The 13,511-nt window shown below is 38.7% G+C and overlaps 1 protein-coding gene across 3 annotated transcripts in view; it reads right to left on the bottom strand.

Annotated features, from left to right (window-relative positions):
* The window catches only part of RAB3GAP1 (RAB3 GTPase activating protein catalytic subunit 1), a 114,873-nt gene extending 102,115 nt beyond the window's left edge, over positions 1-12,758 (bottom strand). For all 3 annotated transcript variants that reach the window (XR_010410123.1, XM_045868963.2, XM_064586453.1), the window contains exons 1-3: positions 12,674-12,758; positions 12,519-12,574; positions 6,326-6,401 (exon numbers count right to left, since the gene is read on the bottom strand). Coding sequence is in view for 2 of the 3 variants with exons in the window: in XM_045868963.2 (XP_045724919.1) it covers positions 6,326-6,401; positions 12,519-12,574; positions 12,674-12,691 (150 nt within the window). In the remaining variant the exon portion in view is untranslated. The remainder of the gene's footprint in view (positions 1-6,325; positions 6,402-12,518; positions 12,575-12,673) is intronic.
* Positions 12,759-13,511: the final 753 nt, after the last annotated feature.

Below are 13,511 nucleotides of genomic sequence, written 5' to 3'. Positions count from 1 at the left end.
AATAAACTTTTGGGACTTCATCAAGATAAAAAGCTCTGCACAGCAAAGGAAACAGTCAACAAAACAAAGAGACAGCCCACGGAATAGGGGAAGATATTTGCAATGACACACAAAGGGCTGTTATCCAAAATCTATAAAGAACTTCTCAAACTCAACACCCAAAAAACAAATAATCAAGTCAAAAAATGGGCAGAAGACATGAAGAGACACTTCTCAAAAGAAGACACACAAATGGCTAACAGACACATGAAAAAATGTTCATCATCATTAGCCATCAGGGAAACTCAAATCAAAACCACACTGAGATACCACCTTACACTAGTTAGAATGGCGAAAATTGACAAGGCAAGAAACAACAAATGCTGGAGAGGTCATGGAGAAAGGGGAACTCTCTTACACTGTTGGTGGGAATGCAAGTTGGTACAGCCACTTTGGAAAACAGTGTGAAGGTTCCTCAAAAAATTAAAAATTAAGCTACCCTATGCAATTGCACTACTGGGTATTTACCCCAAAGAAACAGATGCAGTGAAGAGAAGGGCCATATGCACCCCAATGTTCATAGCAGCAATGTCCGCAATAGCCAAACTGTGGAAAGAGCCCAGATGCCCTTCAATAGACAAATGGATAAAGAAGATGTGGGGGGCGCCTGGGTGGCTCAGTTGGTTAAGCGACTGCCTTCGGCTCAGGTCATGATCCCAGGGTCCTGGGATCGAGTCCCACATCGGGCTCCCGGCTCAGCAGGAAGCCTGCTTCTCCCTCTCCCACTCCCCCTGCTTGTGTTCCTGCTCTCGCTGTCTCTGTCTCTGTCAAATAAATAAATAAAATCTTAAAAAAAAAAAAAAAGAAGAAGATGTGGTCCATATATACAATGGAATATTACTCAGCCATGAGAAAGGATGAATATCCAACTTTTGCATCAACATGGATGGGACTGGAGGAGATTATGCTAAGTGAAATAAGTCAAGCAGAGAAAGTCAATTATCATATGGTTTCACTTATTTGTGGAACCTAAGGAATAGCGTGGAGGACATTAGGAGAAGGAAAGGGAAAACGAAGAGGGGAAAATCTGAGGGGGAGACGAACCATGAGAGACTATGGACTTTGAGAAACAAACTGAGGGTTTTAGAGGGGTGGGGGGGGGTGGAGGGATTGGTTAGCCTGGTGATGGGTATTAAGGAGGGCATGTATTGCATGGAGCAATGGGTGTTATATGCAAACAATAAATCATGGAACACTACATCAAAACTAATGATGTACTGTATGGTGACTAACATAACATAATAAAAATAAATAAAAATAAAAAGAATTCCCTCAAACTTATAAAGGACACCTATGAAGAACCTATGATGTTCTTAATGTTGAACCACTGAACATTTCCCCCTTACAATGGGAAGAAGGCAAGAATGTCTACTCTCAACATGTTACTAAAAGTCCTGGTTAGAGGCGCCTGGCTGGCTTAGTCAGTAGAGGACGTGCCTCTTGATCTCAGGGTTGTGAATTCAAGCCCCACGTGTGACACAGAGTTTACTTAGAAAAACAAACAAACAAACAAAAAAGACTGCCCTGATGACACTGTGCATAACTGACAGGGGTCACTAGCTGTTTTAGTAAATTAAAAAAAAAAAAAAAAAAAGGTCCTGGTTAGTGCGTAACAATAAGAAAAGGACAAAAATTGAAAAAGAAGTAAAACTGTCCCTATTTGCAGGCAACGTGATTATGAATGTAGAAAATGCAAAAGAATTAACAATAAGATTATGAATCTTTACTTTAGCCAGGTCTGAAGATACAAAGTCAACATATAACCTATAATTACAGAGAACTAATGGTTGCCAGAGGGGAGGTGAATGGGGAGATGGGCAAAATGGGTGAAGGGGAGACAGGTTTCCAGGTATGGAATGAGTAAGTCATGGGAATAAAAGGTACAGCATAAGGAATATAGTCAATGAAGCTGTAATAGGTTGTATGATGACAGATGATAGCTACATGGGCGAGCATATTATAATGTATAAACTCATCGAATCACGATGGTGCACACCTAAAACTAATAATAACATTGTGTGTCAACTATACTCAAATAAAAAGAATTTTTTTAAAGTCAACATACAAAATTTTATTGTATGTCTATGTGCTAGCAATAAACAAATGAAAAACTAAACTAAAAAACAATTCTATTTACAACTACATACAATATAAAATACTCAGTAATAAATTTAACAAAAGATATGCAACACCTCCACCAAAAACTTTAAAGCACTGCCAAGAAAAATTAGAGACTTAAATAAATGGAGCAATGTGCCATTTTCATCATTGGAAGCTTCAAGACTGTCCAAATGTCACTTCTCCCCCAAAGTATCCTATAAATTGAACACAAACCCAATCAGTTCCAGCATAATCATAATCCTTTCTATAGAAACTGAGAAGCTCACTCTAAAATTCATAATGGAGGGCGCCTGGGTGGCTCAGTTGGTTAAGCGACTGCCTTAGGCTCAGGTCATGATCCTGGAGTCCCAGGATCGAGCCCCGCATCGGGCTCCCTGCTCGGCAGAGAGTCTGCTTCTCCCTCTCCCCCTCCCCCCTCTCATGTGCTCTCTCTCATTCTCTCTCTCTGAAATAAATAAATAAAATAAAATTCATAATGGAAACATAAAAGACCTAGAAGAGAAAAAACAATCTTGGGAAAACAACAAAAGCTAAAGAATTTACATTAACCTCAGGACTTAATATAAAGTTATTCAATAGTTCTCAACTGAGGGCAATTTTGCCTCAGAGGACATGGGGCAATGTCTAGATACATTTTTGGTTGTCATCACTGGGAGAGTGCTATTAGCATTTAGTAATTAGAGGCTAGAGGGGCGCCTGGGTGGCTCAGTTGGTTAAGCGACTGCCTTCGTTTCAGGTCATGATCCTGGAGTCCCGGGATCGAATCCCGCATCGGGCTTCCTGCTCAGCGGGAAGCCTGCTTCTCCCTCTCCCACTCCCCCTACTTGTGTTCCCCCTCACGCTGTCTCTCTCTGTCAATTAAATAAATAAATAAAATCTTAAAAAAAAAAAAAAAAGAGGCTAGGGATACTACTAAATATTCTATACTGCATGGGGCAGCCCCATAACAATCTGGCCCAAAATTTTAATAACGCCAAGGCTGGGAAACCCTAAACTACAGTAATCAATACAATGTGGTACTGACATAGTATAGTCAAATAGATTAATGAAACAATACAGATTCCAGAGGGTAACCCCCTATATCAACTGTCTGACAAATTTAATGGAGAAAAGTGTTTTCAACAGAGGGTTCTAGAACAGGATATCCCTATGTAAACACTGAACTCAATTCAAACCATATACAAATATTAGTTCAAGATGGATCACAGACCTAAAGGCTAAAATGATAAAGCCTATAGAAGAAAACATAAAAAGAGTATCTTCATGACCTACAAAAGTACTATCTGAAAAGACTTAAAAGCAGAATACATAAAAGAACTAAAAGACTCCTAAAACTCAAAAACTCAAACCAATTTAAAACATGGACAAAAAAATGTGAACAGACATTCCACAAAGACAAATGGCTAATAAGCACATGAAAAGTGGTTAATATTAACATTCATCACAGAAATACAAAATGAAAACCAGAATGAGAAATACAAATAATTCCACAAACTACATACCGATTCGAACGACTAAAATTTTTAAGACTGAAAACAAGCAATTGGTGAGAATGTAGAGCCACCCAAACTCTCATACATGTATTGCTGGTAGATGAATAAAATGATATAAAAAGCTTTAGCAGTTCATTAAAGTTAAGCATATACCTATCCTATGATCCAGTAATTTCATTCCTGGGTATTTATCTAAGAGAAACAAAAACACAAGTCTCCAAAGACCTCGTACAAGAATATTCTGCTTTAGGGGTGCCTGGGTGGCTTAGTCATTAAGCGTCTGCCTTCGGCTCAGGTCATGATCCCAAGGTCCTGGGATCGAGCCCCGCATCGGGCTCCCTGTTCCACGTGAAGCCTGCTTCTCCCTCTCCCACTGCCCCTGCTTGTGTTCCCTCTCTCGCTGTGTCTGTCAAATAAATAAATAAAATCTTTAAGAAAAAAAAAAGAATATTCTGCTTTATTCATAGCCAGTACATCCGTCAACAAGTGAACCTGCAGTATATCATACAACAGAATACTACTCAGCAATAAAAAGAAATAGTTATTCTTGCAGCCATAAAGAAACCAGGCACAAAGAGTGTATATACTATATGATGCCATATCACAAAATTCAAGATCCAGGCAAAAGTAATCTCTAATTTAAAAGAAAAAAAGAGAACAGCAGATGCCTGGGGAACATGAGTGAGGAGCACTGGGATTAACTGGAAAGGGCTGCTAGGGACCTTTCGGGGGGGGCAGCAATGTTCAGTTTCCTGAGTGAGGAGTGTTGTTACACTGATATAAACATTTGTCAAAATTAAGCAGCTTTGTGCATTAAAATATATGTAAATTTTATTTAAAAAAATGATTTAAAAAATCTAGTGGGGAGTGAAGAACTGATAGAGGTACTACCAAAACAAGAAAATAGCAGAACATTGTTAAAACTGAGTGATGGGCACATAGGGGTTAATCATACTATTTTGTCTACTTTACAAATGTTTGACATTTTTCATAATCAAAGGGTTTTTTTTAAAATTTCTCTTAATTCCCTCATTACTGGAGGAAGAGAGTTGGTAATCACTGTCCTCCACATGAATTAAAATCTCTTCAGTCACTATTTAAACTTTCTTTTATATGCTCAATAATCCCTGTCCTTTACACTTTCTTTAATCTTATTCATCATAATTAACAGCTCACCTTGCAATCTATTCATGTTTTCCCTAACTCACTTATTTACCACTATCTACAGGGAGGAAAGGGTTGGAGAGAGTTAACCTTCCTTTAGCCCATGCCAGGCAGTATGCTACGTAGTTTGAATACATTACCGAATTTATATCCCAAAATTGAATTTAGCATCTAAAATTTTAATCTTCTTTACTTATTACTTCTCTCCCTCATCAGAATTTATGTTCAATGACAACATGGATCCTGTCTTGTTCATTATTTCTTCATATATGGCACACAACAGATACTCAGCAAATATGCATAAATCAAAGTATTAAGGAATATAAATAACATCAGAGATCACAAATACTCAGTTCAGCTCTCTTTTTGGTGCTGCAAATCATTTCCCATTCCAGTTATAGCCACCTTGTTTTGCCCTTAATTTTACTGTCATCTATATCAATTGTTATGTATTTGTTTCAAGTAGAATAGAATGATCTGTTTGAAAACTTCACATTTTCTCTTTATGAAAAAATGTAATCATAAAAATATTTTAAAAATCAATTTATATTTCAGCATATCTTTAAATGATTTTTTTAATGATGTGTGATTTCTGTATGCAGTGTTACTTTTTCTGCTCTTATTCATATGAATAAAGAAGAAAATCCTAATGCTTTTATAATCTCAAATTCTGTTACCATCACCATAAAGCTTTAAAACCCTCGCAAATATTCAGAGTTCCTTACAGAAGGATAAACTGTAGTTAATAACAGATTTATAATAAAAATGATCAATTTTACTTCAAAAAAATTATCTAACAAAACGAAGCATCTACATAAGCCTAAAATCAAATCATTAGTTCCCTTTAGTGAAAAACAGAAAATCTAGGTTTGTTCTCAGAGTACATTCTTTAGTAATCATTTGGGGTATGGTTTATCTTAGATTAGAATTAAGTATCTTAATATCCAGCAGTATCTTAGATTAGAATTAAAGTTCCACCTCAATTTTGAATAATTTCTTCATTCTTAAATATCCTCAAAACTTCCATAAAGTTAAAAAAGGGGTGGGGGGGACAAATCTATTAGTGGTATTGTAAAATACAAAACCTGAGTGAAATAGCTGCTAATAACAGCAAGTCAATTAAGACCAAGATTTCTCCTCAATAGTTAAGCAAAATACTTTATCATGAAGCTGGTAATTGCAATGTTTCTCTGACTAAAAAACCTCTGAAAAGATTTTCTAACGTTCTAAGGGAGAAAGCAAGAGAGAAGTAAACATCAGAAGCAACAAAATCACTCACAAAGAATGACATTATACATATAAAATTCTATTTAAAAACAGTTCACAAACGTCTTACATGTTTTTTGCCAGATTCAAATCCAAGTTCTTTCAGATGCCACTTTATGTTCATAGATCATACATAACTTTAAAAAAACATTTAATTCAAAAGTACCAAATGCAGCAAAGGGCTTAAAAATAGAAGTTTCAAAGCAAATACTTATTTAGAGACACCAGCAAAAATATCTGACCTTTTCAAGTGGCTTTCCCAAAGAGTTTCCAATCAGTTTCCAATCATTTAAGACTTCTTCAACTTTGGAAATAAACCTAGGGAGGAGTAAAAAAAAAAAACAACAAAAAACTTTCTGAACATGTAACAACTCTTTTTTTTACTATTGTTACACAACTTCTTTAAAACAGTATTTTTTATATTTTAACATTTTTATCAGAGAAGACTCAGTAAATTTAGTATTATTAGTCTATTTTATGGATATGGAATAAATGTGGAAATAATCTTCTCTAATCCAAGAATTCTTAAATTTTGATTTTTTGAAATAAATATTTTTTAGGAAACTCTACCCTCAACATAGGACTCGAACACAGAACCCCAAATCAAGAGTTCCAAGCTCTATTGACTGAGCCAGCCAGGCACTCCAAATTTTGACTTTTTTAAAGTCTACTTCTTATCCAGTTAAAGCATTCTGCTTCTATAAAATATAAATTAAGAATAAATCTCTCTACATTAAAATGAATATAAATTTGGAACAGAAGTAAAAACTGACAGACTAAAAGGATACTAGTAAAGATAACTATGAAACCGGGACACTTGGGTGGCTCAGTCGGTTAAGTCCGCCTTCAGTTCAGGTCATGATCCCAGGGTCCTGGGATCTCTCTGACAAATAAATAAATAAATAAAATCTAAAAAAAAAAAAAGATAACTACGAAATCAATCATCTTTTCCCTACCTTCAAAATAACTAAGTTATTTAAATTAAATTTTCCTTTGAAGATACTTAGGAATTGATTTATCTCCCCCTCCCTCCCAAAAGAAAACATTCAGGAACTTTGCTCATTAAAATAAACCATGTTTTGGGGCACCTGGGTGACTCAGTAGGTTGAGCATCTGCCGTAGGCTCAAGGTCATGATCCCAGGGTCCTGGGATCTAGCCCTGCATCTGGCTCCCTGCTCCATGGGGAGCTAGTTTCTCCCTCTCCCTCTACCTGCCGTTCCCCCTGCTTGTTCTCTCTCTCTCTGTCTCTTTCTCAAATAAATAAAATCTTAAAAAATAAAATTAACTGTGTTTTAAGGGACAGCTGGCAAGAAACTACAAGGAGATTTGTCAGCTATAAGGAATAACTGACAGATTTTAAAACTAATCACTATCTAATCTTTAAATCTTCTGATGAAGCAGACCTATTAAAAAGAGAATGAATTTTGGGGCGCCTGGGCGGCTTAGTTGTTTAATCGACTGCCTTCGGCTCAGGTCATGATCCCAGGGTCCGGGATCAAGTCCCGCATCGGGCTCCCTGCTCGGTGGGAAGCCTGCTTCTCCCTCTCCCCCGCTTGTGTGCTCTCTCTCTCTCTACCTCTCTCTGTCAAATAAAAAAATAAAATCTTGGGGCGCCTGGGTGGCTCAGTTGGTTAAGCGACTGCCTTCGGCTCAGGTCATGATCCTGGAGTCCCGGGATCGAGTCCCGCATCAGGCTCCCTGCTCGGCGGGGAGTCTGCTTCTCCCTCTGACCCTCCTCCCTCTCATGCTCTCTGTATCTCATTCTCTCTGTCTCAAATAAATAAATAAAATCTTTTAAATAAATAAATAAATAAATAAAAATAAAATCTTTAAAAAAAAAAGAGAATGAATTTTGACTAGTGACATGCTCAATATCAGCAAATTAAAACTGTCAAATCTCAGTAGTAGCATTAAAAGACTCTTTCAGAAGACTTTTATTACTCTAAAGAAGCTAACTTCTTATATAAGTATGATGCAATCTAATAGCAAAATTGCTCTCCTAAAACACCTACATCATATTGCTAGAGTAGTAGAGTTAATTCTAGTCAAAATATATTCACAGGCATCAGGTTTTTTCCTTCAGTGACATAATTATAAGTTAATACTTACATCTGTTGTAAGACAGTAACGATAGTAATGATAAATCGGAGTTTTTATGATTTAAATGAACCTTCTAATTAATTCCTCTTTAAAAGTAAAGGCAGTATTAATAAATATACTAATTCACTTCTGCGTAGTTCTGTCAAAAGGCAATTATTGGTGATGAAGATGAATACTCTAGAAATAAGTCAACATGTTTACCAAAAAAAGGAAATAAAAATTTTAAATGTATCCACATGTGAGCAAAAATGTGCATGTGAGGGGCACCTGGGTGGCACAGTTGGTTAAACTACCGACTCTTGGTTTCGGCTCAGATTATGATCTCAGCATCGTGAGATCAAGCCCTATACCAGGCAACGGGAAGTGTGTCTGTTTAAGACTCCCTCTCTGCCCCTCCCCCTCTCTCTCTAAAATAAAATCTTTTTAAAAAATGTGCATGTGAAATCTACATTGCATTTATAAAGGTAAAAAACTGGAAGCCACCTAACTGTCCAACTGCAGCAAGCAGCTGTAAATTTATGGTATATCCACTGAATGGATTAGTATGCATCCACTAAAAATCATTTTTGAAGGCCATTTGAGGAAATAAGAAAATGCATTTCATATACGAAATGAAAAATGGAAGCTATAGAAATAAGTGTTAATATGTCTTGATACAAAATGTTTACAACACACAGATTAGAAGAAATTTTCTCAAAATATTAATAGTAGCTATCTCCTAGTGGTACAATTATAGGTTTCTTAGTTTTTTTTTTCTTTTGAATTCTACTGTGAGGTATTATAATAAAAAATCTTTTAAAAAAAAAAAATCATTTAGGGGTGCCTGGGTGGCTCAGTTGGTTAAGTGACTGCCTTGGGCTCAGGTCATGATCCTGGAGTCCCGGGATCGAGTTCCGCATCGGGCTCCCTGCTCGGCAGGGAGTCTGCTTCTGCCTCTGACCCTCCCCCCTCTCTTGTGCTCTCTCTCTCTCTCTCATTCTCTCTCTAAAATTAAAAAAAAAAAATCTTTAAAAAAAAAATCATTTAGAGGCGCCTCGGTGGCTCAGTCATTAAGCGTCTGCCTTCGGCTCAGGTCATGATCCCAGGGTCCTGGGATCAAACCCCGCATCGGGCTCCCTGCTCCACAGGAAGCCTGCTTCTCCCTCTCCCACTCCTCCGGCTTGTGTTCCCTCTCTCGCTCTCTGTCAAATAAATAAATAAAAATCTTAAAAAAAAAGAAAAATCATTTAAAATAATATTGCTTTCACAGTAAAAGGAACATATCAAAATACTTATTTTATGATTTCTACTGGTACTAGCTAAAAGAGAAAAATCAGTCTAAAATATTGAGAATTTGACTAGAAAAAATTAATAACTATCCCAGAAAAATCTCAAGGATCACAGTCAAAGGGTCATTTCCTCTGACTCCTCACTCTGTATTAGATTCCTTTCTTATATGCCCTTGTAAGACCAGGTGTTTTCCCTTCTCAGGTCTTATTTCGATTGTAATTACAGACTCATTTGTATTATTATTTAATTCATGTCTGTCTCTTCCACTAGACTATACGTTAAGAGCAGGAATTATCTATTTTTATTGACCACACCCATATGTCCTGCACTGTATTTGACACATGGGCACTCAAATATTTCTGCAAAGGACAAAAGATTAAAAAGAGGGGGGTTCTATTCAGTTCTCTCAATAAATTGTATGGCTCCTAACATATTAACAAGAACTTTCATTCACACATTAAACTCAAGGTTTAAGAGACTCCAAAGTTTTAACACTTTCCCATGAGCTGTAAAACACTACTTTAGCTCTAGAAACAAGAGGATAAAAGCCAAAAACCAAATTTCCTACTTTGTGGTAGTTCTCATAACTGTATTAACAATTATTTCCGTATCAGGAGCTAAAGGACTTAATATTGCACTTCAGGGTATTTTAAATATTTAGCTAAGGGGAAAAAAAAATCATGTTTCCATTCCATACCCTTGCTGCTTCCTCACCCCACCCTCTAAGATTCAGGTTACAACATTTTTCTATCTACCTTCAAGACATCAAGTTATTATTTCAAATTCAACATGTCTAAAACTGCACTCTTCCCACTTTGCCACTTTATCTTCATTCTTCCAGGCAAGAAATTCCAGTGGCATGTTTCTTTCTACTCTAACATTTCATCAAGTGTATCTAAAAATCTTTGAAACGTCTTACAGTCCTCCCGCCTAGCCTTCCTTTCTCTCCAGTCTCCAAATCACCAACCTAACTATTGATCAAAGTAAGTCACTTGGCTTCATTTTACCTAATCTCCTGTAACAACTCTCATCCTATCACTTTGCCACTCTAAAATCAAGGGCCTCTTTAATGGTTCTAAGTGTGGTCTCTTGACCAGCAACATCAGCCTCACCTGGGAACTTGCTAGAAATGCACATTTTTAGGTCCACCTCTGACATGATCAGAAACTATGATTCTGATGCACACTGAAGTTTGAGAATCCCTGGTCTTAAAGCACCAAGTCTAGAGATTCCTTTACTGAGCTTTGGAGGCTGTCCATGACCTGTCCCATTTTATTAATCTTATGTATTTCCCTTCAATAGATAGCCTTCACTCCAGTAAAGACATCTTCATGAAGTCCCAAAGGCTCATTTTCACCCGTCTCTTCTCATGTTAATATCTTCTCATGTCTAACCAACCACTTCCCACTTTCAAGGCCCAGCTCATTTCCTATCTTTTCTATGAAATTATCTCCCTTAATTGTGATCCACAATATCATCCTTCTTTAAATTATTATTTTTTAAAGATTTTATTTATTTGACAGAGAGAGACACAGCGAGAGAGAGAGAACACAAGCAGGGGGAGTGGGAGAAGCAGGCTTCCCGCTGAGCAGGGAGCCCAATGCGGGGCTTGATCCCAGGATGCTGGGATCATGACCTGAGCTGAAGGCAGACGCTTAACGACTGAGCCACCCAGGCACCCTTAAATTATTTTCTTTTTATAGTTAATACAAGCTGGCTTACAATTTAACCATTTGCTGTTTTGTTTAACACATGGATCAAAGGTTCTGTTTTATCCTTTGTTCTTTTCCACTAGTTTAACTCTGGACACAGAATACCTGCTCAGTAAAGCTTTGCCAGTATGGTTATATCTTACAGACTTTTCTGTTTTGGAGGATACCACAAATCAAACTATTATTCCAGCAGGGAATTTTTTTTTTTTTTTAAGTAGGCTCCACACCCAGCATGGAGCCCAACACAGGGCTTGAACTCATGACCCTGAGATCAAGACCTGAGCTGAGATCAAGAGTTGGCGGCTTAACCAACTGAACCACCCAGGCGCCCCTCCAGCAGGGATCTTTTATATTTTCCTCTGTCATCTCATGACAACATGCACAAATTTCCTCTCCCAACCAGAAAGATTATAAAACATTGCAACAAGCTAAATACTGACCTCCACACCCATAAGGATCTCTGTGACACCGACCAGAAAATCTCTCAATCTAAGCTATCACTCCTTCACAAAGTTGGCTTCCAACTAATTTCAGTGATAAAATTTCACTCAGCTGTTCAGTGAGGTTTAAAAGTCACAGGAAGGGGCGCCTGGGTGGCTCAGTCGGTTAAGCGACTGCCCTCGGCTCAGGTCATGATCCTGGAGTCCCGGGATCGAGTCCCGCATCGGGCTCCCTGCTCGGCAGGGAGTCTGCTTCTCCCTCTGACCCTCCCCCCTCTCATGCTCTATCTCATTCTCTCTCAAATAAATAAATAAATAAATCTTTAAAAAAAAAAAAAAGTCACAGGAAGGCTGGGCACATTACCCACTGGAATGTAACAACTTGAATCAGAGTTCCAAAGCCATCTGCAGCCTATCTTAAAAGGTTATTCTAAAGGACAGAATGGAGATGGTGGGAGTGTGACAGATGGACAACCACCAGTACTATGAAGGCCCCCTCCAAAAAGGGGTATAGCAATGCATAGGAGAGGAAAATAGCAACCGCCAAGTTTACTGCTTATGATAACAAAATGAGTTAAACGGAAATGAAACCAGGAACGGAAGTGGGAGCTACGGAAATTGTTTCTGCGGGTGGGCAACAACCAAGGTCTGAGGAAAGTGGCCTCAGAGTAAACAAAACTTTTTCTGAGAGCTGCATCTCAAGGGTTTGGCTGACGGGGCGGGCCGGGGCTTGTCAGACGCTAGACGCGGAAGAGCCTCGCAGCACATAGGAGACAGGACAAGACGCAGAGCCGGGGCTTCGCCGGTCTTACTCTTCCCGCATAAGTAGCATCACATGTGGTCTACGTTGGGGAAGCGGCAGGGGGACGCCCGGGGCCCACGGTACTGCTAACCAATGATACGACTCACTCACCTTTCCCATTCCGAGGCAGTAGTGAAGTCCGTGATCTCAAATACCTCGGACTCGGGCTACGGTAAAGGAAAGGAAAGAAAAAGAGATTGAGCCCCGGGCGCTGACACGGAGGAGGGAACTTACAGACAGGGATAGGTAGGGAGGAAACACCTCACCTCACTGTCGGCCGCCATCTTGAGGAGCGCCGGGAAAGGCGCTAGGGCTGCCGGGAAGAGGAGCAGGACGACAGAGGGAAGGAGGATAAGGAGGGCGGGGAGCGAGGGGGGCGGGGAGCGAGCGGGGGTGGGGGGGAGCGGGCGGGGGCGGGGCCTCGGCGCAGACCCGCCCCCGGAGACGCCTCCCCCTAGTAGTGAGTCCTGCCTAGAAAAGTCCTCAAAGGCTGAAATCAGTTGATTTAAAAACAAACAAAAAGGAAAAACTTTGAATTTGAAATTTTCCTTTAAAGTAATGAATTCCTGAAGAGAACAGAAGCAAGGAGGTAAGACAAGGCCCTAGATTCCTGTGGATAAGGTTGTATTAAAAAACCTAAACCACGTTGAATTTGTTTTCATTCAACCTCTATTTATTGACTGCAAGGCCCAAGGCTAGATGCTGTAATATCCACCCTCCTCCACCCCCCTCAAATAATTTACACAAGTTTGAGGAGCATGAAATAAAATCATTGTGCTAGTTACCTGGTTTCTGGGAAGAGCAACATACTGTTCAATGAATATTTCACTTTTTAAGCCACTGAGGAACAGAAGGGGTAGCAGCTAGATAATTATATCTCATACATACTGAAATGTGTATCATGAAATGATACCATGTCCAGGATTTGCATGAAAATAATGGGAGGGGAAAGTGGGTAGGGCTAGGAATAAAACCAGATTAGCTATGTGTGGGTAATAGCGTAAGCTAGTGATGGGTACATGGCTGTTTATACTATTCTACTTCTGTTAGGTCTGAAATTTTTCATAATTAAAAGCGGAAAAAGATTAAGTCTCATTTAATGAG

Source organism: Mirounga angustirostris, unplaced genomic scaffold (genome assembly GCF_029215605.1).
Source record: "Mirounga angustirostris isolate CCGP_5_RB_7025 unplaced genomic scaffold, mMirAng1.0.hap1 SCAF_3, whole genome shotgun sequence".
NCBI classification, from domain to species: domain Eukaryota; kingdom Metazoa; phylum Chordata; class Mammalia; order Carnivora; family Phocidae; genus Mirounga; species Mirounga angustirostris.
This window is presented reverse-complemented; position numbering and strand designations above follow the sequence as displayed.